Consider the following 26,795-nt stretch of genomic DNA (forward strand, 5'->3'; position numbering starts at 1 on the left):
TAGCTCGAGTGCATCACCTGTATCATGACGACCACCACACTTCTTACCGAGCAGACGCCCATCAGTGGAGCCAATGGCAATCTTCTGGACTGGGCCACCCTCAGTCCAACCGCTCTCTCCCTGCCCACAGCGGATTCTTCCTCTTATGACCCTGCTCTTCTGAGCGACGAGGGTCTCCAGATCCTCGATCCCGCTTTTCTTTCAAAACGCACAGACACCAGCATGAATAATATTAATGACAAGAATAACAACCTGGAATCCACCTACGATCAACTTCCGGAGCTAAAGCCAGCTTCCGCCAATGAGATTGAGATTACTCCAAACATCTACTCCGCCCGACCCTCGCGCTCGTCCATCGCCAGCCTTTCATCCACAACTTCTACTTCCACTTCCACTTCCGCTGCCACAGGATCAGAAACCACTTCTCCCAGAAAAGCTGCCAAATCCAGCAAACGCAACTCAAAATCAAAGGTATTCGACAAGAACGACCCCCGTCGCGAGAGATATCTCGAGCGCAACCGGCGCGCAGCCAGCAAATGCCGCCGCCAGAAGAAAGAGCGCAACCAACAACTGGAGAACCTCTATCGCAAACAGTCAGCAGAGCAAGAGCGCCTTCTCTCGGAACGCGACCGTATGCGCTCGGAACTCCTCTCTCTGAAAGATGAACTGCTGAAACACGCGCAATGCGAAGACCCACCGCTCAAATTCTACATTGCTCAAATGGTCGAGGAGGCCGGTGCGGCTGTAGCGCCAGCCCGATCAATGAGTACCTACTCTCCTGTGTGCCCTCAGCAGCAGGCGCAGCCCCTTCTATTCAATGGCAATGATGCCTTGCAACAACAGTCCCCGACAATGAAGACATCTATCGCTTCAGACGCACCGTGGACCACGTCGGGTGCTGACTTTGTGGATTTTGTTCAATTGTGATTAGCTACAGTACCCCTGGTAGCGAGTCTTCTGTCATGGAGTTTGGTCCTGGCGTACATCGCATGTACATCAGCTTTGGAACTGGGACGGTGAGGTTGACATATGGCGGTTGGATTGTCAAGCCACACGGTGGCTGCTATACTGTCCATAAACAGAAATATATGGCGTTGCATAACGAATGCTGCGAGCAGTCTATTACGCCAATTCCGCTGCATTGTGTGACTTCGCTGAGCTGAATGAGTTCATCGATGAATTCATCCTCCGCACCACTGCTGCCCCAATTGACCAATCATGAGCCTCCCCACAACTCATCACATGACAACCACGTCATCGAAATGGTTGAATGCCTGAGGCGAGAATTTCCTCTTTCCGCCAATGGCTGTGGTGATATTCTGGTGGACATATCTTCCAGCACAGCCATGGATGGACAGGCCTCTGTTCAATGGCTCCAAACCGGCCGGAACTGCAAGGAGTGTGGCTGATCGGCCAATGATGCAAACCCACAGCGGGAATAGTGACAAGAAATGGATATATAACAATGGCATTCAAACAATAAAAGAATGCTCAATCACTGCTAGTCAACCCAGGTGGCCGAAGAGTAACTGACCCTTTGTCTCCCTTTCCATCAAGGTCAATCGGGGCCATAGGGGCTTGTTCTCTTGTCATTCGTTTACATGTCTGTCTGCCTGCTCGCGGCCCCCATGACAAGTTCCCTCGGCACCACCTCGACGCCGCAAGAACGACAGCAAAAGCAAGATGCGAGGATACTGCACTTAGACGACCGGTCGCAATGGCTCGCATGGAAAACGGCCGAAGTGCTCTTCACCCTCCTCCTCAACAAGCAACTGCGCCGGCGCTGGCTCCTTGAGCATAAGCATGCGCAATCCACCCCGGTCGCACAGAGGCTGCGGCCGATCGCGTTGCTTGAACCGATCCCGACGCCGACGGGCTGGTCAAAATCGAAACGGCCGAGTGATGTCAAAATGGATGCCCTCAAGTACCGCGTGCGGCTGCTGCGCGCCCGTGCGGAAAAGGGCAAGGAGCTTGTCGCTGAGATGGAGCGGAGGATCCAGCTGGGGGTTTTGCCCGGCCCGACCAGCTTCTGCCATTCGTGCGTCGCAGTCGATGGTCGTGAGGTGTTTCTCACCAAGTGTGGGCATCGAGTCTGTCTGACCTGTGTGCGGTACAGTACCAATGACCAGGGGCAGTACGAGTGTTGCATTTGTTTTGTGCCGACCAGTTTTGTGTCTCGGAGGCGGACGCTTGGGCGACGGCGACGGTGATATACTCCGTCTGGTGATGTCTATGTGCCAGAGCCTGCAGACTACTTTGACTACCTGTTTCGCTCTTTATCGAGGAGGTCATTATGAGAAGGACCATATAAACTACTAGAATACAAAAAACATCTTATTGATAAATCTATTATCCTGCAGCTCTGACCCTATTCAGTTCCCACAGAGAAAATAATTGTTCTTGGTCTGGTTCTGTTCATTGTACCTCTGAGAGTAGCCTGTCCAGAAGCATAGCGAGGGAATACTCTACTGAATCTAGACTTCGACTGACATTCTGCAATGATTCATGCCAGAGTCAATAGCTTATACATAATTAGTCATGATCCCTACTTATTCACGTAATTAGTGGTTATCCTCTCGGGCATCCAACTTGGGATATCCAGAAATGGTGACGTCATTCAATACCTAATAGTGGGAGATGCAAAAATGCATTCATAGACATATTCAATGATCTAGGAGGCCTTGGAGGTACTTGTTATTTGCAATGAGTCAAGGTACCTTGGCAAGCTACACATATCTTCTATATCATGAAGTACTATCCTCTTCCAAATGTGGATCAAGTGACACTATCAGCATGTAATAGATTCTAGCGGAGTCCCTGCAGAGAAGCTTATGTTAAAGATATCAATGATCTACCATACTTTAACCGAAGATCATGGTGACGTAGAGAATCATCACATTGACTACCCCACACTGGAGTGGCAAGATGCAGCCTAATAATTGACTTCCCCAGAAAATTAGTGATTCATCCTATACCTGATTATGCTTTATCACAAGCAATGACGTCTTGTCTCTTACTTGCTTGATGGTCAATTGCGTCCTGCAGGACATATAAGAAGGGATGCCTTTCAGTCTTTGCCTTCTCAATTCAAAATCAGAATCATCAAATCAAGAATCATCCCACAAAGTCAATCCACCACTACTATCAACATGTCTGACACCGGCCGCAAGGATTTCTCCACCAGTATGTCCCTCAGCCCATAACCAACAGATCAGCTCTGATTCCGCTGCAGAGGCTCAGGAGAAGATGACTCCTGACTCCCAAAAGTCCACTATGGACAGAATGAAGGAGACCGTCACCGACGCCACTGACCGCATGACCGGTAGCGCGCAGAGTGACAACCAGAAGTCGTACACACAGCAGGCCTACGATTCCCTGCGCGGCGAAAAGGACAACCAGGCCCATGGTAGCAGCACCCAGACAATGTACGTCCCCCGCATCTGGAGAAAGATCTAACGCTAATCAGCTGCTAACTTGTCTGGAAACAGGGGCCAGAAGGCAAAGGATGCTATGGGACTTGGTGATCATTAAGTATGAGAAATGGCCAACTGTATATTAGATGTAACCAAGGATTATGACGGCGTATTTTGAATTTAATGACTATCAATCGTGACAACTCTCAACATATGTTGGCAACCACTGCCTCTATCCCTGGTAGTTATTCTTCGACTTCCTGTGGCACTCTAAAATAGTGTTAAGATATAGGCTCTGAGAATGCAGATAGACAATATACTGGAAATATGGGACATAATTGGTTTGTGTTGAGAATTCATATACTAGCATATAGGCTAATTAGGGCTCATACCTCTATGATCAATGTCTTACTTTTAACCCTATGATTAATGTCTTGCTTTGACACATGAAAGCAAAATGATATGATTTATTATCCATCCTCATGGATGTATTTATCTGAATATATGAATGCAATATACTATGAGATTCATCTACCTCTATGATGGCATACGTCATGCTGATGAAGCCCAGCCTGCTTCAGCTTCTCCACACATTTACATCTAGACTCGTCACCAGCTACTGAGTCAGGTTTTTGGCTTCACATGCACTGCAATTACGCCAATATGATGATACTACGTAGGTCCTGTTTGAGTTCTTGCACTATATAGACTTGCATCTATATAGAGCCAACGGCAGTGCCCTACCGAAACCTATGAAGATCGACCGCAACTTAATCACCACATAACCACAAATCAAGACCCATTGCATAGAAGAAAAGCTTAACGTCAATCAATCAACATGTCGGACGCTCAGCAACACAACCAGCGTTTCAAGCTCGAAAACCTCTTCAGCGTCAAGGGCCGAGGTATGTTGCTCATATTGTTTGCAGATATGGATACTGACCGGCACAGTTGCTCTCGTCACTGGGGGTGGTTCCGGAATTGGCCTCATGATCACTCAGGCATTGGCTGTAAATGGTGCCAAGGTATACATCACTGGTCGGACGGGAGAAAAGCTCGACCGTGTTGCAGAATTGTACTCGCATGGCATTCCCGGGCAGATCATTCCCATCTCCGCCGATATCACTAGCAAGGAATCTATCCAGAAGCTCGTCGACGAGATCTCTTCCAAGGAAAAAGCACTGCATATCCTCGTCAACAATGCAGGTATCTCTGGTCAGACACAGGACACCGACAGCCAGAGCGCTGAGGAACTGCATCAAAAGCTCTTCAAAGACGAGGCGAACTCCTTTGATGAGTGGGATAAAATCTTCCGCACCAATGTGTCCCAGCTTTATTTCACCACTGCTGCGTTCCTGCCCCTGTTGAACAAGGGAACCGACATTGAGCATGGCTGGTCCAGCACTGTCGTCAATATCACCTCCATCTCAGGCATTGTCAAGACATCACAGCACCACTTCCACTACAACGCCAGCAAAGGGGCTGCGATCCACGTTACAAAGATGCTGGCGCATGAGATCGCGGACTCCAACCTAAAGATTCGTGTCAACAACATCGCGCCAGGCGTGTTTCCCTCCGAAATGACCGCCAAAGAAAGCGACGAGAAGCAGAAGAGTACCCTTCCCAAGGAACAGTACGAGGGCAAGGTTCCTGCTGGAAGACCCGGCAAGGATGAAGACATGGGGAGCGCTATTTTGTTTGCCGTCTGCAACCAGTACCTGAATGGACAGACTGTTGTGGTTGATGGTGGCTATGTTCTTGCTGCTGGAACTGTTTAACTTCATTCCATTGTATGATAATGAGATGATGACTTGATAATGCACAAAGTATCTTCCTACGCTTTAAGTATTTGCTGATCATACTCGATCAACCGTAATTGTGGCATTGACATTCTATGCCCCCCAATCGACTCTGCTTTTGTTATCAATCATAATTGCTACCGGTTTTACACCAACTAGCAGGCGTACCTCTTCGTATAAGCCTTGTGGGTCCATTTGAGACATTGAGGCTTTTCAGCGGTCCTTCCTACATCGAGTCTAGCCTGAGGAGAGCGCAGCCTACTAGCAGGGATGCGAATTGGTTTATATAGTGACTTTCCTCTCATTCTTTGCTCTGTTTTCCGTCATCTTCAAATTATCCACGGCGAGACCCTCATTATGATCGGCATGGAAAACCATTTTTTGAACGACAAAAAGGATATCTCCGATATTGATGGGAATGAGAGCAACTCAGGGTCACCGTCAGGACTGGATTATGAGGATTGTCGTACCGAAAACTCGGCCCATCCAGGCACTCCCTGGGCCATACGATTCCAATCATTTATCGGAATAACATTTTTTCGTAAGTGTCCTATTGTAAGATTCGTCTCTTTTTATCCCCGGATCAGCGCTGACTAGGCTAGATTCCTCCTTTCTATCTTTGCCTTCGGCTTCCTCTTCTACAAAGGGTGCACCATCTTGGGTCCGGACGTAAACTGTGACCGACGGACGCATGATCTGATGTTTGCAATCTCCGCCACGCTCTTCGCCCTTAGTGTCTATACAAACTGTGTCAGGAAGCGATGGGAGGGGCGGCAGCGGTCTGAGTCTGACCAGAGAACTGGATCCGCATAATTATGGCATACTCATTGCCCAAAGAGCTGAATGTTCTGTGCCAATTGGTCTGAATGACATCGATGAAAGCAAGACATCAACCTAGACACTTCATCTTAAATTACGGGTCGCCTCTCGAAGGACTACTTGCGTTACAGCTACTGAGTTTAAAAAGGTAGAATTGATTTTGTGCTGATTGCACGCTGATCAATGCATTTTAGATAAAGTGTATACAATTCAAGTCGTTGTCTCAATCAATCGGCCGTCCCACTCCTCCGATGTCCATCGCCGCCCAGCTATGGTTGACTTCATAGATCCAGGGTCATTATTCAATGTAACTTCAAGACGAGTACGCTTTAGTCATTATTAGCAGTGAACCTGACGGAGAAGATACAGACTGCTCACATGGATGTGGCTCAGCGGCTGCTTCCTGATCGTACATTGACATGATGGGAATACGGCTGATGATGATGTTCTCTGACCATTTGTGAACTGGGTCGCTCTCTCATTGATGGTCGAGGTCTTGGGTAGGAATCAGAGTCGCCCGCTTTCTGCTGTGCCCGTTTGTTTTTGGCGAAGAGGAGTGGAAGAAGGAGACACATTTGGACTCTTTTGATGATGGCGTTCGGGTATTCGGCAAAAAAAAGCGAAGAGAAAGGACTGAGGAATTTTAGATGTCTGATTATGGTAGGGGACTGGAATTGAGCCCCCCTATATACTTTTCTGGTGAGGATGTCTATCATACAACATAGTCACGGCTATTTTCTACTGCGAGATACTGAAGGAATGGACACGGCTAACCTCCCTCGTGAAATTCAACCTAAGATCGAAAATGTAAGCATTTCGTCCCAACTAAGCTTTCGAAGCAACCTTGGCTTGGGCTGTGCCAGGCTATCAGCACTAAAGCTGTGAGGTTGGGGCCGTTGGGGGCCGGACAATCTCTCTGGGGCTGGGGCTGGAATGTGCAGAATTATGTCCCTTATCTGGCAGTTTTCCAGTCCTTTTCTCAGCTTCTGGAATTGTTCAGGTGCCTGTTAATTTGAAGCCCCCTCTGGCGGTACACGTGGCACGCTCTTTGCTAAGCCACAGGGCTGTGCAACAATAGATGCATTACTTGGGTAGTCATGGAGGTTATTTCATATTTTTTCTGTTTCATCAAAGTGCATCAATTAGTGATAGAAGAGGAGAGGCTCTCAAAAAGAGATTGAGCAATCTGCCTTGCCATTTACAAATGAATGGAAGTGGAATCTGCGTAAGAACAGGTCAAGCGCAATAGAGCCTATCAAATGTACTTCCTTGGATTTGATATCGGTTTGTTGGGTTTAGCGCCCTCCTCCTATATTTGGGCATCTTGACTCTCTATTTCTCGTTTCTTTGCGGCTTGGAACTCCCCAATCCCCAGAATGGCATCTCGAATGGCCCCATCATGACTACCAGATGGGTAGCCAACGAACGTCCGAGTAATGGAGGATTGGAGCAAAGCTGTTGATGATTCCCTTAAATGCCAGACGCACGACTCATACCTATGAGGCTTGTAGGAGGTTTAAATTTAATCTACCATGGACAAGGTTGCAACGGCCAAGGCATCTGCAGATAGGGTGAGACAGGAATCTCATACTCTCATCCGCAGGCTGGATGGAGGGGATCTATCTGCGATCAATGACAATGGAAGCATTTTCCTGGTGCCGCCTGCGCGTGAGGCTTGCTTCATGTGAGCGAAGCAGATGCTTCCAAGCTGGCTGATCATGATGTCCCGGATGACACAATGCAGGATTATCAGGTATTTGGAAAACAGAAGCTTAGGCTGATTGATGGTGGCGTCGGCATTCGGTCAGTGGCACTGATCACTGGGGTATGTGGCATTGACTCTCACATCGCTACCTATCTATAGTGTGGTTCAAAGGACATTAACAGCATGGCAACATCTCATTTCTGCTATGGTCGGTCGTAGCATTCGACAGTGCCGTGATGCAGGGTTTCACCACGGAGAAATGCCATAATAACGGACAACATTGCACTGCCTGCTTTATGTTCAGATGCGCGTGAGAGTCACAGGAATGAAAACATTCGAGACGCGCATACCCAAGCAATAGATCAATCATTATGCAGCGTACCAACAGGGCAAGAAAGCAAGCACGACGGACACAATCGGCTATAAGGCGCATTGAAGAAGGGCAATACTGCCCGACACGAGAATGACATCTAAGCCTGACACCGACACTGTGCTCCCTGAGAAAGATCAGCATGACTCGACGGCAAGAATCGAACCGACATACCTAAACTCGGCACCGATCCATCCGAATTGACTTGACTCAAACAAAACTGGGTATAGGAACCCAAGACGAGTTGCAACTGAGACGCTGCATCGGAGCATTTCGCCGATGCACAGTCGGCGATGGACGGCGCATTCGCCTTACTCGACGTAAAACTGCCCGCTTGGCAGATGCAGTTTATGTCAGATGGCTTGCTGCTGGTGCTGGCACCCTTGCCGCATTTATCTTGAGCAAAATTCGTAAAGAAGTCGTTGAAGCAAGATTGCATGCATGAGGGAAGATTCTTGACCCATTTGTTGTAGGATATGGATGAGCTGGCCAGAACAGTAGCACTGAATGTGAGGAGGAGGAGATAGAAGATGGAGCGCATGCTGACAGGGAGAGTGGGAGATAATCAAGGTGAGAACGATTTATAAACTGAGAAAGAATGGAAGATTGATAGATAGATTCAGCCTCGGATAATAGTTTGAGGCGTGGTCGGTGACGATATTTTTCATCACATCATCTCACAGACTTTTGCCATGGGATTTCCCCTGAGCCGCATGATTCAAGAGGGGGCGAACCCTGAGCAAGGGCCCAGAATGGCTGCGGTTGATTGGTGGGCTCATGAGCTACCCATGCGCCAAGACGGCTAAAGAAAAGCTCTCTGTTATCATTGGATACTAGACTGTATCGTGGGTCTGGGTAGTTTTTAGATCAAAGCGGGGAGTAAGAAAAAGCCGAGATTCGGAGATACGTACCACCATAATAAAGGAATCAGTCAGAATGCTTGAGGAAATGATTCCTGACTTCAACTGGAAATTTTGAATATGTTAGCAGATTTTGGTGGTCCAGTTGAGTAATGACTGGTTGCCCCTGACTGAAAAGATTTACGGAAAAAAACCAAAATTTCCAACACGCCACTGAAATATATACACATCCTGAACTGGTTGTTCACTCTTAAAGCTCCCAAATGTTGACGCTGTCTTCTTCCCCCGCGGATGAAGAAGAGATACAGGAAGAATCACTGCGAGACCGGAACGTCCCTGACTACTCAACCACTCGAAGAGTCAACTGTGGCTTTGATGTGGTAGCTTGGGACGAAGATGGAGGTGTCATTGAACCACTGAGGATGTGGCCGTCGTGAATTTGCAGGTTCCTCTAGAAATATTTGCGTTGTAGATATATCAATGTAACAGTCAGCCTCTGTTCTAGCTGACTTGCGCCATGGGAGCTGTGCTGATTAAGATTCCATCTTCTCCATCAGCATATAAGCAAAGTCTAAGCTCAACAAGCACCTCTTCTAGTGAGCACAACAGGATGGATATGGAGGGAGAGTCGGAACGGACTGTGTCCTTCTTTCCCTTTAGCAAGGAGGCGCCTCCCTTGATATCTGTATGGTATCGTTGGTCCTAACTGCTCCCCAGCGCTTTTGACCGCGAAAGTCAGTAAGAATTCATGATGATGAAGTACGAGAGAACCACCTTCATCAGCTTGAACATTGTGTCCATGGTACACAAGGCGACATGACAGGTTTCACAGCCATCATAAAATCATTCCGCCTGGCTGGATGATTCCCAGGTGGACATAGCATGATAGGATTGGGAAGATTGATAATAGGCTCTTTGACTCAACAAATTTGGAGGACATTAGAAGCGCGTTGATGATCGCTGAAGCAAGTTCATCAGCTCAGGAAGTTCCTCGACTGAGCGATGAAGGGGACTAGCGTACGATGGAAGATGCGATGTGAGAGTCCCTATCCTCTGTCACTTCAACATATGATAGTAATGTTGTTTAGTTGGTATCCGCCTTAAGTGACATAGGAAAGTCAATTATTGACTGTAAAGGAGAATGTATTGTTTGACAAGGCAATCAACAGGTTGTCAGGGAGACTTCTCCTCACTTGGTTACTCAACCTTATACCAAAAGGTCTCGACAAGGTCTTTACCTGTAACCGGTTACACCAAATCAACACGGGAATCAGGTCTAGATGATGGTTTCAATTTTCTTGTGGATCTCAACTCCACAGCAACGCATCATACGCTATAAAAAGAAAGATTTGCCCCAGATCAAGTGTCGATCAGTCTCCTCGTGGCCCCTGAAGCTGGCTGTGAATAATATGACGGATCATATCGGCAACATCTGTCAAAACCCAGATAAACAAACGAAACCACTTTCATTCCCCATCTTCCATCGCTCACCATCGCGATGCATTATCGATGGGGTTTCTCATCGCAAATACTGGCACTAACATGCCTTGCAGCTCAAGCATCTCGGATACAGAATGATGGACGTCAAATCGAGCCTTGTGCTCAAGTCTCGGATTGGATTGCCCAGGCAAAGACCACCAAAGGAATCCCGGGAAACCTGGTCTATGGGTGTCTGACTTCGATGCCGTTCGATGCCAACGATGCGGTCAAGTTTGTCGACGAATATCGCAAGTACCTACAATTCCAATCGACGATAGAGAACTTGAAGAGTATGTGCCTGTGACCGTTACAGACGAAACATTGCTGACTCTGGCAGATCCCCCAGATCAATATTCCATGCCGTCGACAGATTTACTGGGTGGTCTGGACAATATCAGGCAAAAGGCTCAGGGTCACGACTACTCCAGCCATTGGGACTTCGAACTCGATCTGCGGCAGCACATCAATGCAGCACATGACGCCCATCTGACTCTCCAGCTCTGCTCTACAGTGCTCTTTCGCTTTTCCAACTCGGTCCCTCTGGTCTCTCTGTCTTCAGATGGTTTGGAGCTGCCGCAGGTATACACGCTCGGTCGGTCTCTCTCAACGGTGAAGCGAAGCCAGCTGACTGGATAGATGACGCACAACTCTTGATCCGAGGAGTCCAGTCAGTCTCGCCGGTAGTCTCTATAGATGGCCAGGACGCTGCTCAATATCTTGAATCGTTTTCCTCCGAGGCAGCTCTACATGACCCGGACGCTCAGTGAGCTCTACACCTCATTCAGGTAGATGGAATCTAACAAACTACCCAGGTATAACACAAATTTCCCGTCTCTAGCCAGTCAAATCGCTCTGGGAACGCCCCGCAATAATGGTCTATGGTCACGGAATTTAGGAGAGAAGTGGACTGGCGACCGACTCAACCTCACCTTTGCCAACGGCTCTACCATCGAGAGTCAGAGAACAGCCGACCTCATTCCACTGGAATTCCCGTTCCGCAATGGCACCGCACTGTTCGACGCCCGCTGTCGTAAAGCACCAATTCCAACGACAGCCATGGCAGCATCCGACAGCGCAGGCTATCCCAACACTACCTGGTCTAGCTACGGCGGAGGGATAGCGGGATATTTCTCACAGGAAGAGGCACTTCAAGACGTGGGCGTGCTAGCCGTCACCACCTTCTCGGTTGATCCCGCGACCCTGCAGCAGGTCAGTGTGGATTTCTTGCGAAATGCGACCGAAGCTGGCAAGAAGAGGATTCTCGTGGACCTGTCCGGCAACCCCGGGGGGAGCTTGACTTCCGGCCTGGACCTCTTTCACATCTTCTTTCCAGATGTGCTGCCATACACAGCGACTCGGCTACGTGCTCACACCGGTGCAGAATTCCTGAGCAAAGCATTCTCCGGACTGGCACAGTTGCATCGAAAGTTGCAGTTGGAGCTCTGGGAGGGGAACCCGTTTTCCTGGCAGGCCGCAGTGACGCCGAACCAGGATGGCAATTACAAATCGCTGGAGGACTGGTATGGACCGTATGAGATTGATGGGGCGTCATTGTCCAATCTCTATGCAAATTTCAACTTCACCAGCATCTCCACGACGCACTCTCCGATCACCGGATACGGGCCGATTCCTTTGGACCCTTCGCAGCGATTATTCGCTCCTGAGGATATTGTCATTGTAAGTCCGGCTTGCCCAAGATAAGGCAAACGCTAACAGGGCAGATCACGGATGGCAACTGTATCTCGACATGTGCCTACTTTGTAGATCGAATGCAGCGGCAAGGCGTTCGGACGGTCGCGTTCGGTGGAAGACCTCAGTATGGACCCATGCAGGTCATCGGCGGCACTCGCGGCGGCCAGAATCTGGCCTACGGTGGGATCTACTCCTATGTTGAAGCGGCGCACGGGTTGATCCGGGAGTCTCTACGGAATGGCTCGTCCCCTCTGATGTCAACGCAAGAATGGGCGCAATTCAACAGATCGATCCCCATTAACCCGGACGGATTCCCGTTCGTCTTCGGCGGAGGAGTCAACCTGCGCAACGAGTACGCGCCCGGAGACGACGAGACGCCCCAGCAGTTCACCTACAGGGCGGCGGGCTGTCGGCTGTTCTACACAGCAGAGAGCTGGTTCTCGCAAGAAGCGGTGTGGCGAGCTGCAGCAGGTGCTTTGTCTGGAGGGAATAGCAGCTGTGTCCCGGGGTCCGAGTCCACTGGGGATGCGGGACAGTAGAATAAGAATGCCGTAGATTAGTGGATATGTATGTCCAAGAATAGCATTTCATGACCTCCGATACGCCCAAATCCCGGATCTCACATCTCCCGCCATGTATACCCTATAAACGCCGCCACCTCCACAGCGGCCGGTCTCCCCGACCGCAGCGAAATGAGGTACAAGGCCGCATCGATGCCGTTGGTGACGGTCCCGGACGTGACAATGTGCACCTGAGACTCGTTCATTCCTGCATCGACATAGTGTACAGTGCCCGCTGGGCCCTCCGGCACCACCTCTGTCCCTTTCGCCCCTGGTGTCCGACTCTTGTACTCGTCGCATAGCTGTCGCAGGGCTCCGAGCCCCAACCGGTGTGATGTCGCTGTGAGACCATCTAGGACTCCTGCCGCCGCCAGAAGATACGACCCGCTGCAAATAGACAGAAGAACCCTCTCGCCCAAAGGCCCGGGACGTTTGGGGCCGAGTTTCGCAAACGCAGATATCAACTCTAACAACTCGTGTAGATGGCCGTCTGAGGAGATGAACGGGAGGATATGGTTCGGTCGCGACCCGGGAACAACAAGCACATCATACTCGGTTAGTCTCTCCTTGGCTTCGGCGATGGAGAGATCGCGTTTGAGGGTCACATTTTCCTGGGAGGTGGTGAGTTCGTCACGGGCGGCTATGAAGGTGGAGAAGCCGCCTTGGAAGAGCACGCCGATGGGGCCGTTGGTGTCGAGAGTGTTGACAGAGGGGTAGATGAGGACGAGGGCGGTTGGCATAGTATTTTTGTTATACCGTGTGACACATGCGTCTGATGCGGGCGAGTGGGTATGGGAAATCAGCAATCACCGCAATGCAGATCGAGAGAAATAGCGGTGAGTCTCACGTGTTGTCGTGGCGTGTTCGTGTCGGTCGGCGACTCGGCGGGGGGGCAGAGTATCCGTCAACAATCAGTATCGAGTCTTCGACAGGGGGTGTCAAACTGTGTTTCCTCAACGAGGCTCTTGATCAACGTAGTGATGGCTATCCTAAATTTCATGCACTGATCGATAATAAGGTGAAAATAGAGAGGTATCGAGGGGAGGAATGACAAACCTCACGATGAATGACGTCATGCCTCTCGACACGCCAAGGGAGAAGGCGAGAAGAACAGTCCTATCACATTGACTCTGTTATTATTCTCATATACTGACTGTGACGCTATTTACAGAGTAAATGACCCCGTCAAAGGGAGATCCCGACTCGACCGTCCAACATACACCTGATACGTTCCCCGCTGCAACGACCACTGTTGCGCCTTGACATCCCATGTACTCAGATCCCGTCGATTCAATGCGAATTGCACCTGTGCAGTCTCTCCTGCTGAGACACTGACCTTCTCAAATCCACGCAATTGCCGTACGGGACCATTGGGGATGCCGACGTAGAGCTGTGCCACCTCCGCACCGGCGACACCTCCACTGTTCTTGACCGCCGCAGACACGGTGACGATTTCATCCCAGAGATGGGGGTTTCCACCTTGCTGGATAGTGGCTGGTGGAGGATATTGGGAAGATCTCTTAGGACTGCTTACCTGCAGGCCCGAATACTCAAAGCTCGTGTACGACAGTCCGAAGCCGAACTCGAACTCTGGGGTGATGTTGGCCTTGTCAAAGGCGCGGTAGTCAATGTACACCCCTTCGTCAAAGTCCGACTGCGGGAACAGTCCATATGGGGTCTCTGGCAGGGATGGATGCAACGGAGTACCGTAGTCTTCGGCTTTCTTAGCCACCGTGTACGGCAGTTTCCCGGACGGATTGGCCCGGCCGTAGAGCAACTCTACCAATGCCCTCCCACTGTCTTGGCCTGGTAGATGAGCGAAGATGACAGCAGTCACATTCTCATGATCGATCCAGTCGCCCACCAGTCGGATTCCGGCGTTGTGGATGGTGACAATCGTGTTGGCGCATTTTCCAGCAACGTTCTTCACCAGGACATCGCTCGAATTGTCAGTGAGTCCAGGACGGTCATAGCCCTCTGTGGCGTAGCTGTTGATGAAGACCAGACATGCATCAGAGGTAGGGTCAACGTCAGGATCCTCTGATGAAAGATCGTACAAAACGGAAGTGCCGTCCTCGTAGGCCTGGCGCTGGATGGCATCGATAGGAGCGTCGACATACGCAGCGTTATTTGCCCCAGAGCCGCCTCCAACCCACAGGGTGTGGTTTTCCTGAATGGCAGGGCTGTATGTCAACCAGTTGAAGTTTGCGCTGAGTGTGTCCGGTCCTTTGGCATCGTATCCGAACACGGAGAGCAGCTGAGGTGACTTTAGTGGCAAGGCGCTGTTGGTGTTTTTGACGAGAACATGGCCCTCGATGGCGCCTTGAAGTAATATCTGCTTGAAAGACGCTTCTCTTCCTATTATCCGCTGATGAGGCGCATATATGTCAGCCGGCATACCGACGCCAGGAGATGGGAAATCAGAATCCTGGTTCATTTGGTACCACGAAGCGATGATCCTGTCTTTGTCAGTTTGAGGTTGGAGAATTCGCAGGGCCCGACTACCTTATGGCCATGTCGTCCAGTCTCGAAGCGACCACTGTCCCATTGGAAATAGCCGTGGTGAGATTCGCTCCCCATGTCTCGGTGCTAGGCATCACCATGTCCAGTCCAGCGTTGGCACCGGCGATTCCGGCATGTTGGGCGCCCCAGTCGGTCATCACATATCCTAATCGGTCAGCTTGAACTGCAAAATGGGATGAAGACTTACCTTGGAATCCGAGTTCGGTCTTCAAGAGACCATTTAGAGTCTTGCTGTTTTGACAGCCGTAGGAGTTGTTGACACGATTGTATGAGCACATGATGGAAGCACTGCCAGCCAAGACGGCATCTTGGAAGGGCCAGAGGTATAGCTCGTGCATGGTCTTGTCATCAATGTTGGAAGAGACTGCTGCGATATTAACGCCATCGTCGGTTTCCGGGTTACGATTTGTCTCCTGTTCATTCAAGATGTAATGCTGTTATGAAGTCAGTTGCTGAACCAGGAGTCCGTCGAGGTGACTGACCTTGGTGCAAGTCGCAACACCAACTGACTGTGCTCCATCGACGGTCTCGTAGACCAGGGCACCGCTCAGGTACGGATCATTCGAGAAGCCTTCCCAGTTGCGTCCTCCTTCAGCCACACGACCCAGGGGACCGACGACGGGTCCAAGTATGACATTGACACCTTTTTTACGGAACTCTGAGGCCATATGTATTGCCCTTTGCTTCGCTAGAGCTTTGTTCCAGCTGCGGACGGTCAGTGTTATCCGGTCGACTGGGGATCAACCATACCTGGCACCAACATGTAGTCCGCTAGGCCAGCTGCTCACATAGTCGGTCCCCCTCTACAGAGATTAGCCTTTTCCAGCATTGCTGCATGGATTCACTCACAAGACCATTGCCGGCGTCAGATACACACAATCCTGGAAAGTTGAGTCGCGGAATAGCCGCTATATTGCCAGAACAGCCATTATCGGCGTCAGTTCCCGCAGTAAGATTGACTTTTTCCTCTGGGCTGAGCTGGGCAACGAAGCTCTTTGCCTTTGCATAAGCGGCAGCCCAGGAGCCCGTTCCACTTCCCTCAGCTATTTCGCAGATTAGCGATGGGGCCTACGCAAAAGCTGAGTGACATACGCGATGGATACACGGGAGGCGACTGTCCATAAAAGTAAGTGTCGCTGGTGATATTCTGCTCCCTTGGAGCAGCCAAGCACACAGACGCAGTGGCCAAGAGTCCTGCGAGTCCGAGCTTTGAGTGCATTTTGATATTGACTTCTTGCCTGCTGCTGGTGAGGAAGTCCTGAGCGAGATCGCCCCTTTATAGTCGTGCATTTTACCCCTCATGTCGACTCAGTCAGGTATGTAACATGACCGTGCCACTTTGTCTGCCGGTTGTTAAAGCCGGGCATGACTCGGACTATCACCGGCAGAATTCGACCAAAGGAGTGTGCCAAACTGGGCAGGATCACTAGAATAAGCTTGATGGCGCTTGGCAACCATCTTGACTTAGGGTGACTGTAAGATTCGCATCGAAATGAGTCTGGCGCTCATCGAACCTATTTTGGCCCTGTGTTTTGTCAAGTGCTCTGCAGCAACACATTCCCTATTCTCCTCTTTGACATTCTTATCAATCATCATCTGAAACTAACGTGGAAATCGACTGACACTCTTCCTGATGACCTTGATTGCATCTCCACATAACAATCCCTGTCATCTTCCCCGCAAACCCCAGATCTCCACAATTCACCGACATGGCGATAACGGGTATTCAAGCATGAACAATGCCAATAGCAGCATGCGATCGACACATACCATTTCCTTGCTTCTCTTAGTTCGTGCTGAGACACCACGGCTCGCATTGACAGACGGAACATTGCCATCCGAGACGATTGACTGTCTCTGACTCCGCACTGATGATGAGAATTCGAGGAACATAAGGTACTGATGGAATTCCCGGTAAAACTTCGGCTGAGAGCTACTTTCCAATGGCAAGAATGCAGGCTTCAATAGTTCACTGTATTTCTCCACTGTGGTAACACCAGGCTCAAAGCGAAGCATGCTTCGATGCGTTTGATGACCAAGAGTAGTATGCCACCCGGTCACGCATGCAAAGGGAGAAATCGACTCGTCTTGGTATCGGTAACCATACTGAGGGTCCTGATAGCTCGCTCGTAGTGCTGTAAGTCATCAGCCTAAACTTATCGACACCGAGATCGAAGGAATTGGCATCGTCAAAGCAGAAGGCAACAGCCTACAAAGTACTTTGGCTACAAAAGACAGATGCAGGCTGTCTGGACAGATTGGGAGCTTTCACTAACATGTCAGCGAGCTTGTGATGAAGCCTCTGCCGAGATTTCCCCACATCTTCCCAGTCGGGTTGATTCTCACCCGATGGAGCGGATGTTCCCCTCGGCACAAAGTTGCTCGAACCGTCTCTTACCAATGGCGATCAGACCTTAGCTAGATCACCGAGATGGAGACAGCAACACCTCAATCACAAGTGGAGTGTGGCACGCCATTGAGAAAGTGCCCGTCGCTGAAAGATTCCTCTTATGACAGCCGCTGCCTAGCTTATGTGGTCATCACGCCTCTGTTCGGCCACACCTGCGGCTCATTCGCCAGAGCGAGCAGACTTCATTGACTCAATGTGGCTGAAGAGAATTGCAAGTTGAACCCACCACTATATAGCGGTTGGTTCTATAGCCAGGCATCTAAGCGGGCAGATGATGTTGTGCACAACACAGTGCCGTTAATTAGCACAGAATGAGCAATCAAAAGAGAGGTATAATGTTGAACACACCGCCACCGCTTGAGAAGGGTGAGTTGGATATGACTGCTGGCCGAGGATGCAACCGACCAATACCGCGATCTGTCCACAAAGCGGTTGAAAGGGCATGGCGCGCCTATCACTATGTGGACTTTATTTTGACCAGGTGAGTAGCTAAATTTCATGAAAATGAATGATCTCGAATGACGTACAGCAATTGTATACCAAATCAAGGAAGTCATCAATCATAACGTTATATAGCAGCGGAGAGCGGGGAATGAGCTCAATCAAGGAAGTCATCTAATATACACGGAATCATAACAGAGTATAGTACAAAAGCGGGAGCACGTCAGTTGCGAGGCACACCACCCGTGCCAAACAGCTCCATCTTGATGCGATCATCGCCCACACCCCGGGCCTTCAACGAGTCCTCCATCTGGGTCATGAACGACTCGGGACCGCAAATGTAGAACTCCGTGCGGGGATCGTTCAAGTGCAGGTCAGCCGAGGGGTCGAGCTTCTCCAGATCAATCCGGCCCATGTGGTGGTAGTCGACGCCAGGCTGATCGTGATCGGACGGCGCGCTGGTGAAGAATGTCACCTGCAGGTTGGGGAACTTCTTCTCGAGTGCCTGAACGTGGTCCTTGAAGGCGCGGGCCTGGCTGCTGCGAGATCCGTGAACGAAGTGGATCTTGCGCTGGCTGGAGGCGGAATCGGTGATGGTGTTGAGGATGGACATCAGGGGTGTGACGCCGACACCGGCCGACAGAAGAACAACAGGGTGGGAGGCTTCAGTGCTGGACAAGAAGAAGTCTCCGCAGGGGTGAGAAACTTCAACGAGGTCGCCTTCCTTGGTGACGTCGTGCAAGATGTTGGATACATATCCGGGGTGTTGCTTGGCGCCGGGAGCCCGGGGGTTGAGGCCGGATTCCTTCTTCACACTGATGCGGTAGTAATCCGAGCGAGGGGTGTCACTGAGGGAATACTGGCGGGCCTGGGGGTACTTCAATTCCGGCACATCGACGCGCACGGAGATGTACTGGCCTGGCTTGAAGCTTGGTAGCGGCTTGCCATCGACAGGCGTGAGATAGAATGAGATGATCTCGTCCGACTCGCGCACCTTCTTGGCCACACGGAACTGGCGCCAGTTGGTCCAGCCCTGGCTCTGCTTGTACAGGGAGCCTTCGCGGTCAATCATGATGTTCGCCAGCGCCCAGTATGCTGCAGCCCACGCGTCGAGGATGTCATCCGTGCAGGCATCACCGAGAACCTCCTTCATGGCTTCCAGCAGGTATTTCCCGACGATCTTGTAATCATCCGGTTGGATGTAGAGAGAAGCGTGCTTGTTACAAATCAATTCAACGGCCGGACCGAGGGCACCGAGGTCGTCGATATGGGAAGCGTATGCGAAAAGGGCGCCCGCCAGCGCGCGTGCTTGGTGACCATTGACCTGGTTGGCCGTGTTGAACACGTTGTTAAGTCCCGGATGCTCGGTCAGCATGTTTCGGTAGAACGCAGTGGTGACGGCAGTGCCATGTTCCTGTAGGACAGGCACAGTGGCCTTGATGATCTCAATCTGCTTGGGAGTGAGAGGGGCAGCAGAAGAGGGGGCAGCTTCCTTGAGGGAGGGTTGCTGCTGCTGAGCATTGAAAGCTCTGTAGATGCAATAGCCGGCCACAGCGGCGATGGCGACTTGCGATGCGATTGCGACACGACGGTCCATGATGGGATACGAAGTTTGGTGTAAGAGAAGATAGGTATGTGGAAGTAAAAGCGATGGAGGGGATGGTTGCGACGGGTACTTAATGAGCTATTGAACGAGAATGACTCGGGAAGAGATTGGTCATTTTCCCCCAGTCCAAGCCAGCCGACTGCGGGATATTGGGAGGTCTTCCCTAGCGAGGCAGAGCAAGTGGCGTTTGACGCCTTTTTTTTTTCTTTCTTTTCTAGTGCCTGGGAAGAGCTTCGGGCTAGTATATCTCCGCGGGGGAGGATCTACACCTGCTTATAAGAGGCTTAAAGGCTTAGGCTGGATGGGAAAAGATCCACCTGATGTCAGTCGATGAATCAAATCCACGGTATTGGCAGTTTGTCATCATGGTACTGTATGGACGTCACCCGCTTGATGCTTGTTAGTCTCGTCGAGAGAGATGTCTCATCAATCTAGTCTATTATTGTGTGGATTGAATAACGCATGAGACAGGGAGTGATAGCGGCATCTTCTCGGTTTTCCTCATAAGACCGAGTTGACTCATCCGCCATCTGTACGCCACAACGGGACGAGTATTTGTCATTCTTGTTCCTATCCAGGGGATCAGGTTCTAGAAAAGACTGTCCGATCCGACGGGCGAGTGGAAAAAACCGGATGTTCCGTCTCCGGCAACTAGCACGTGATCAGGGATGTCCAATCAGACATTTGCATAAGGTAAGTATATGCCCGATTTCTCAGGCAGCCGGGCAGCAATGTACAGCGCCTCCGCGGAGGGCTTCATCATTACCCAAACGGGAAATACTTTGTCATAGTCATTACATATATATATTCGGATGAGAAACCGCTGCAAGGTGGATTGACACTCCAGCGGACAATTGTCCGGGCAAGCCGGCGAAGTAAAGGCCACCAGTCGGATAACATGGCAAGATTGCGAATTAGATGTATCCTTACGCAGTGCTAACTATCACTACTGCTGTGGTCTTCTACACTGCTATCGTACTCGACTGGATTTCTCAAGCGATCCCTCAACACCTCGAGAATTCCCTTCTCCTCGAGCCCCAGCATAAACCCTTCCGGGATCACCACGTTTTGCGGCGTGATGATGATTGCATTCTCCCGCAGGAGCTCCACGGCGCGACTCCTCCGTCGTACTTGAGGCTCCTCGGGAACCTCTGAGGACTTCTCGATATCGGGGCCTTTCCTCTGTTTACCTACGTCCCGGGGTGTCCACCAGAACATGGGAAACTGACGCTGGATATTGTTGACCACCACCGCGCATCCCAGCAACAACAATGACCCGATGAGAACCAGCGGGACGAAGAACCAACCCATCGCGCTGATAGTGGGATCCACCGCCGCCAGCAGCGCCGTGGCGCCCCCTGGAGGATGGACGGTGTTTGTAAGGCCCATCACGGCCGACGCCAGAGCGGTGCAGACTGCCCCGGCGATCCATCGTAGGCTCTCAAAGTCTGATCGTAGCATGAACAGCTTCGTGATCCCAACTCCCACAACGGCTCCGAGCACCTGCCCCAGGATGGAACTGCGAGGCTGTGCCAGCGGTGATTGTATTGTCTGATAGTCCAGGATGGCCGTTGCGCCCTAGAAACATGAGCATGGTGTTTTGGATGCCTTCAGCAGCAGGAGTAGACATACTAGACTGGCAACGATGATCGGAGGATGATGCGATTGAATGGTCTCGCTGGTCTTGAATACACCCATCACCAGAATCAATCCGGTAAACGCGCCCACAAATGCCCACGCGCAGACCAGCAGATTGCCTACTTCCGGTTGAGGGACATGCCGGTACCCTAGGAACCGCGAGATGGGCCGTGGTAGGCGATGAAGCTGTGATCGGGGAAGATACCGATTGAGATATCGATCAATGTCGAAATCAATCTCTTGAGCGCTGGGAAGCTTCATGCTATGTATCATCCATTCCGATCGAGACCCCAACACGTGTTTGACTCAATGACAAGGAGGAGATGAACTGTCTTGGTATGTCGGTCCAATCTCGGCTTAACGAAAAGTAGGCGCAGACTTTAAGAGCATAAAAAGCACAATCGAATTGGATGGAAGGCGCAACACCAATTCAAGTTGTTCCTTGGAGTCATTAAGAATTCTTTAAGCAATTGATTTACGGTGCAATATTAATTTACGGAGTGATTATGTCATATTCTTGTGCGTAAACTGAATTTGCTCTTGCAAGAAAAAAGTGGGATTTTCCAGAGGCCTTGGAACTCTGGAAATGGCAGTCAAGCCTGGCGCAAATTCTAATTCAATATTAATAGCAGCAAGAGTCCAATAAAAAAATAGAATATATTTAATGGTGCTGAGCCACAGTGCGGTTGAGACATTCTCACGTGACCTTTTACGAGCGCAGCCACGATGGAATGACTGATGCTTCAGCTGAAGTCAGAAGCAGTATGGAAAGCGAGGGGTAATGATCTGGTTAAGCATTCTTCTCGAGTCAAACTTGAATACACCAGAAACAGACCAGAATCTGCTCTGGTGACTGGAAACATGTTCAGCAACGAGCCTGTTCGGTCCAGCGTCAAATCAAAGGCGAAATGTTACACATGCCGACGGCAACGGATCGTGTGTGATGCCGAGAAGCCGTCTTGTAGGCGATGTATATCCCGAGGAGTGGAATGTCTGGGATACTCGGCTACACCTATTCGCTGGGTGGCGCCTACATCCACCGTTTCTTCGGAAACACCAGGACTCTCAAACAAGAGCCTTGACAACGGGCAGGAAAAGAGGAAACGAGGACGACCAAAGCTATTCCTCATGCAGGGAGCCCCTCAGCAGCCCTCCGGTTCCCAATCAGATCCGCATCGATCGGATCAAAATCTCGAAGCGGAACAAGGTACGCATGAGTGGAAGCACCGTCGAGATGGTGTCGTAACTGGAGAGCTCGATCTAATCGCCGTGGAACTGCCAGCAGGCGTGCTCGTCGCTCGCTCGAGATCAGATCCAAAGATCCCTCCGTCGTTCTTTTCAAGAGACTACGAGATGCATAAACTGGTCCTAGAGTTCTCCAATTACTGTATGAGAAGGCCGCAAGTACAGGATCCATGATCTGCAGAGCTGACTTGTGCAGTCAACGACCACGTCTGCCCAGATTTGGTCATTGTAGATTCTCCTCTGAACCCAAGCCGGATGGATCTCGACATACTCCCCCATGTCCCCGATTTCTTGCTCAGTCTCATTATCTCTGTCTGTGCAATACACCAAGTAATTCGGTCCCAGGCCAGTTGGCGTCTGATCTCCCTCAATCGATCCCGGGCTCTACGTGCCAAAGTCCACGATGGCGAATTGGAACCTTTCCAGTCGTTTCGCCATCCGTTAAGCGCTCTGATCTACAAGCACCGGTCGCAATCGTTACGAGGTTTGAATCGGTATCTGTCCGAAGCAGGAGCCGAGGGGTCAGATCTGGTTTTCCATACTGTTACTGCGATGCTCATGGCCGAGGTATGCATGTCTCTTTGTTCTCAAAGTGTGCGTCCTGACACAGGATATGGCATTAGATTCAAAAATCGGCATTCTGCAGCTGGAAAATCCATTTTAAAGGTCTGAAGAGCATCATTGCGTGTCAAGGTGGATTTGAAGCGCTGGTATCCACAAGACTTGGGAATCTTGGATATGCTTTAGGGAACTTCATGCTGTAAGTCAGACCCTCCTCTTCAATCCAACTATACTGATGGAAGATCCAGAATCGATGTAATGAGCTCAGTATTCATGGCCACCTCGTCCTTGCCACTTGACACTCCGTCGCAACTGAGATATATCGACTGGCTGCCGAGGCTACATTGCGACGGACTTGAAAAAGGATTCCCATGCCCCAATGAGCTCTTAGCATGTATCATCCATACAAACAACCTCAGATGGATCCTTCAACACCATCCCTGTGACGACATGGTGCACGTGAACAGTGCTGTTCTGGACCTGGTTCGCAGCATCATCACATTCTCTCCCACGGCTTGGGTCGAACGGGCCCTCGAATCCTACAATGAGAGACTCGAGGAACGGGTTGACAGGCAGAGACCACGGAGGCGATTGAACCTTGTTTCACAGGCCGCTGAAGGCGAGGGCTGGGCCGATCTTGGCGCTGCATTCCAGGCAGCTACCTTGCTCTACTGCCTCAGGGCATTAGTCCTCAATCATGGAAAAGGGCACATCCTTCACGAGTTGTTATGCAACATTTATGAAGGGCTCGTCCCGGATGTTCAGTGCCTTGTCAACATGACTCTGAGCAACCTTCTCCGCACGCTTCACCCTTTGATGGACCAACCGCTCCAAAAAGGCAGGTCGATGGGCCGCTTCATGTTCTGGCCCGTGTTCATGGCGGGGCTGGAAAGTGCCTGTAGTTCTGAGGCGATGTCAGAGAGGCCGTTCATTGTCGGCTCTTTGCAGGAGCTTTGTCGATGCCTCGGCGACCTGAGCGCCCTTGATGCGGCAGTGTTCCTCCAGTCGGCATGGCGTCTAGACAAGGAGAGTCATTCAGGGAACATGCAAGGAGCGCTCACTTGGGACGACCTTTTTGAAAGAATGGGCGTGCATGGTCTCTTCTTTTTCTGAGTGAGAGATAGTCAATTGCTGACTTTGTGTTCGCGCCCATGCAATGTGACTAACACCGATGAGAAGGATTGTGATGGATTAGATTCGGAGGGCGCTAAGTACATACAAATACAGAGGAAATATATTAAGCCCTCTTCTTATCTCTGTCTTTATCTCTCTTATCTTGGTTTCCATCACTAACCCAAATGCTGGACTCCGCGGAGATCAGCCAGGCAGTTGCCAATAAAGCCCTGGGAACTGTTATCAAGCACAATATCACGAAAGTCAAGCACTTGGATTCATGGACCAGTCAAAAGGGCCATAATTCAAAAGACTAGCGACTCAGTGGAACTACTAAGGAAGGGGTTCCTGGCTATACTGCTGCCACAAATGAACCTAGATTTGCTAGGATATTGCCAGCGTGCAGTCATTCACCCTGAGGACTGACCTTATCTCTCTCTTCTCTTCTGACTTTTTTGCTTCTTGCAGCATGCTTTATGAATCTTTTCCACCTCGCTTGGCCGATCTCTTCCATCTTTCCCGGGCTGCTTGGCATCCGCTCTGACTCGATTCTTTCATGCTGCATCTCCTAGGAGTCGAGGATAAGCCACTTTCCATCTCTTTTCTGTTGCTAAAGCTTTCATCATCTCCGTGGCAGATAGAAGCGCTTTGTATCTATGAAATGACTGCGATATTGGGTGCTTCGGCCTACCATTATATAGTTTCCGGCCATCTCGGTTGCAATCTATCATGAATTGCAAGCCGAACACAAAGACAATCAAAACACAGTCGTCAACTGAAGCTCACTCCGCACATATTGTCCACAGAGTTAATAAAATATGGAACTGTTGAAGCTGGCATTTGCCAACCCCGAGATCAACCCGGTCAACCGCAAAGCAAAGTCGATCCCTTTGTTGAATCCGGTCGATCGCTATGGCCGTGTCTTCTTCTTCTCCTGGTTAGGTTTCATGGTGGCATTCCTCTCATGGTATGCATTTCCTCCATTGGTAAGCAGTGTCCACATCCATAAGAATGGCCCTTTCTCACAGGCACAGTTGAGCGTCACCATCAAGAAGGACCTGCATATGACCCAAGACCAGGTCGCCAACTCCAACATCGTGGCTCTCTTGGGAACGTAAGTCACCTTGCAGTTCCTCCAGGTCGTCTCCGCTAAACAGTCAGCCTTCTCATGCGATTTATTGCCGGCCCGCTGTGCGATCGTTTCGGTCCCCGATATGTCTTTGTCGGATGTCTCCTCTGCGGTGCCATCCCTACCGTCATGGCCGGACTCGTCACCTCTCCCCAAGGACTGATTGCCCTACGTTTCTTCATCGGGATCCTCGGAGCGACGTTTGTGCCCTGTCAGGTCTGGTGCACGGGCTTCTTCGATAAAAACGTGGTGGGGACTGCAAACGCTCTGGCTGGAGGATTCGGCAATGCCGGTGGTGGGATCACCTAGTATGTTCTCCCGTCCAGTCCTGTTCCGTGCGAAGCTCACATCATCAGCTTCGTTATGCCTGCCATCTATGACTCCCTCGTCCACTCTCAAGGACTGACTCCGCACCGCGCCTGGCGTGTCGCATACGTGGTCCCCTTCATCATCATCGTCACACTCGCCCTGTCGATGCTGTTCCTCTGCGAGGACACCCCGAGGGGCAAATGGTCCCAGCGACAAGACAACAATCTCATTGTACAGAGCAATATCGTCGACCTCCACCGGTCCAGCGGATCTGGCGCCCCGTCCAGCAACGACGTCTCCACTTTGCCGGAGAAGAAAGGTGTCTCCACGCCGCAAATCGTCGACCCCGAAGCGCAACCGGTTGTTGGTATCTGCCTTGAGAACAACGAAATGGTCCAGAAGCCCACACTTAGAGAAGCACTCAAGGTGGTCTTCAGCCTGCCAACGTTGGCGCTCGCTCTGCCGTATGCCTGCTCCTTCGGCGCCGAACTGGCAATCAACTCCATTCTCGGCGCCTATTACTTAAAGAACTTTCCCAGCCTAGGCCAGACCAAATCTGGCCGGTGGGCTGCCATGTTTGGACTGGTTAATGTCGTCTTCCGTCCGGCGGGCGGTTTCCTGGCAGATCTCATCTATCGGTATACCAAGTCGGTGTGGGGCAAGAAAGTGTGGCTGGTCTGTCTAGGGGTTTGTATGGGAGCATCAGCACTGGCTGTCGGACAGTTGAACCCACAGAGTGAGGGACTGATGTTTGGACTGGTGGTGTTGATGGCGTTCTTCATCGCTGCCAGTAACGGGGCCAACTTTGCCATTGTGCCTCACGTGCACCCAACTGCTAATGGTAAGCCACCGAATGACACTATCCTGTCAATCAGTACGCTAACAGATTCAGGCATCGTCTCTGGCATCGTTGGAGGAATGGGCAACTTTGGAGGTATCGTCTTTGCCATTGTCTTCCGCTACAACGGCACACACTACGACCGTGCCTTGTGGATTATCGGGGCGATTGTTGCAGGGACCAACCTTTGTGTCTCTTGGATCGGACCTGTACCTCGAACATAGACTGAAGCTGAGCTTCACAATACAGATAATGACAGACTCGATGATAGTTCATTAGCTTCCC

The 26,795-nt window shown here is 50.7% G+C and overlaps 12 protein-coding genes across 12 annotated transcripts; 7 read left to right on the forward strand and 5 right to left on the reverse strand.

The window, feature by feature from the left end:
• Positions 1–24: 24 nt before the first annotated feature.
• On the forward strand, positions 25–927 carry atfC (bZIP transcription factor atfC; the record flags this gene model as incomplete). The annotated part of the gene is made up of 1 exon (XM_026758784.1): positions 25–927. The coding sequence occupies one exon, from the start codon at positions 25–27 to the stop codon at positions 925–927; it is 903 nt and encodes a 300-aa protein (XP_026614579.1).
• Positions 928–1,628: 701 nt separating this feature from the next.
• On the forward strand, positions 1,629–2,210 carry CDV56_105293 (uncharacterized protein; the record flags this gene model as incomplete). Its single annotated transcript, XM_026758912.1, has 1 exon — positions 1,629–2,210. One exon carries the CDS (start codon positions 1,629–1,631, stop codon positions 2,208–2,210), a length of 582 nt encoding a protein of 193 aa, XP_026614580.1.
• Positions 2,211–3,149: 939 nt separating this feature from the next.
• On the forward strand, positions 3,150–3,531 carry CDV56_105418 (heat shock 9/12 family protein; the record flags this gene model as incomplete). The annotated part of the gene is made up of 3 exons (XM_026759037.1): positions 3,150–3,183; positions 3,233–3,425; positions 3,489–3,531. The coding sequence occupies 3 exons, from the start codon at positions 3,150–3,152 to the stop codon at positions 3,529–3,531; spliced, it is 270 nt and encodes an 89-aa protein (XP_026614581.1).
• A 720-nt stretch (positions 3,532–4,251) lies between these two features.
• Positions 4,252–5,191, forward strand: CDV56_105499 (SDR family NAD(P)-dependent oxidoreductase; the record flags this gene model as incomplete). The annotated part of the gene is made up of 2 exons (XM_026759118.1): positions 4,252–4,318; positions 4,365–5,191. 2 exons carry the CDS (start codon positions 4,252–4,254, stop codon positions 5,189–5,191), a joined length of 894 nt encoding a protein of 297 aa, XP_026614582.1.
• A 2,965-nt stretch (positions 5,192–8,156) lies between these two features.
• Positions 8,157–8,647, reverse strand: CDV56_105791 (uncharacterized protein; the record flags this gene model as incomplete). The annotated part of the gene is made up of 2 exons (XM_026759410.1): positions 8,157–8,233; positions 8,281–8,647. The coding sequence occupies 2 exons, from the start codon at positions 8,645–8,647 to the stop codon at positions 8,157–8,159; spliced, it is 444 nt and encodes a 147-aa protein (XP_026614583.1).
• A 1,817-nt stretch (positions 8,648–10,464) lies between these two features.
• CDV56_105953 (peptidase S41 family protein) lies at positions 10,465–12,676 on the forward strand (the record flags this gene model as incomplete). The annotated part of the gene is made up of 5 exons (XM_026759572.1): positions 10,465–10,735; positions 10,783–11,037; positions 11,082–11,208; positions 11,258–12,122; positions 12,167–12,676. 5 exons carry the CDS (start codon positions 10,465–10,467, stop codon positions 12,674–12,676), a joined length of 2,028 nt encoding a protein of 675 aa, XP_026614584.1.
• Positions 12,677–12,756: 80 nt separating this feature from the next.
• Positions 12,757–13,437, reverse strand: CDV56_106108 (uncharacterized protein; the record flags this gene model as incomplete). Its single annotated transcript, XM_026759727.1, has 1 exon — positions 12,757–13,437. One exon carries the CDS (start codon positions 13,435–13,437, stop codon positions 12,757–12,759), a length of 681 nt encoding a protein of 226 aa, XP_026614585.1.
• Positions 13,438–13,862: 425 nt separating this feature from the next.
• Positions 13,863–16,439, reverse strand: CDV56_106180 (beta-glucosidase; the record flags this gene model as incomplete). The annotated part of the gene is made up of 7 exons (XM_026759799.1): positions 13,863–15,156; positions 15,203–15,365; positions 15,408–15,654; positions 15,703–15,925; positions 15,971–16,023; positions 16,070–16,263; positions 16,313–16,439. The coding sequence occupies 7 exons, from the start codon at positions 16,437–16,439 to the stop codon at positions 13,863–13,865; spliced, it is 2,301 nt and encodes a 766-aa protein (XP_026614586.1).
• Positions 16,440–18,294: 1,855 nt separating this feature from the next.
• CDV56_106463 (uncharacterized protein) lies at positions 18,295–19,668 on the reverse strand (the record flags this gene model as incomplete). The annotated part of the gene is made up of 1 exon (XM_026760082.1): positions 18,295–19,668. One exon carries the CDS (start codon positions 19,666–19,668, stop codon positions 18,295–18,297), a length of 1,374 nt encoding a protein of 457 aa, XP_026614587.1.
• Positions 19,669–20,613: 945 nt separating this feature from the next.
• On the reverse strand, positions 20,614–21,588 carry CDV56_106610 (HPP family protein; the record flags this gene model as incomplete). The annotated part of the gene is made up of 2 exons (XM_026760229.1): positions 20,614–21,255; positions 21,310–21,588. 2 exons carry the CDS (start codon positions 21,586–21,588, stop codon positions 20,614–20,616), a joined length of 921 nt encoding a protein of 306 aa, XP_026614588.1.
• Positions 21,589–22,176: 588 nt separating this feature from the next.
• On the forward strand, positions 22,177–24,234 carry CDV56_106701 (Zn(II)2Cys6 transcription factor; the record flags this gene model as incomplete). The annotated part of the gene is made up of 4 exons (XM_026760320.1): positions 22,177–22,702; positions 22,757–23,127; positions 23,184–23,320; positions 23,370–24,234. 4 exons carry the CDS (start codon positions 22,177–22,179, stop codon positions 24,232–24,234), a joined length of 1,899 nt encoding a protein of 632 aa, XP_026614589.1.
• Positions 24,235–25,052: 818 nt separating this feature from the next.
• On the forward strand, positions 25,053–26,734 carry CDV56_106859 (MFS transporter; the record flags this gene model as incomplete). Its single annotated transcript, XM_026760478.1, has 4 exons — positions 25,053–25,348; positions 25,396–25,671; positions 25,720–26,513; positions 26,565–26,734. The coding sequence occupies 4 exons, from the start codon at positions 25,053–25,055 to the stop codon at positions 26,732–26,734; spliced, it is 1,536 nt and encodes a 511-aa protein (XP_026614590.1).
• Between the last annotated feature and the right edge of the window lie 61 nt (positions 26,735–26,795).

The sequence above is a fragment of the Aspergillus thermomutatus genome, assembly GCF_002237265.1.
Source record: "Aspergillus thermomutatus strain HMR AF 39 chromosome Unknown NODE_90, whole genome shotgun sequence".
Lineage (NCBI taxonomy): Eukaryota > Fungi > Ascomycota > Eurotiomycetes > Eurotiales > Aspergillaceae > Aspergillus > Aspergillus thermomutatus.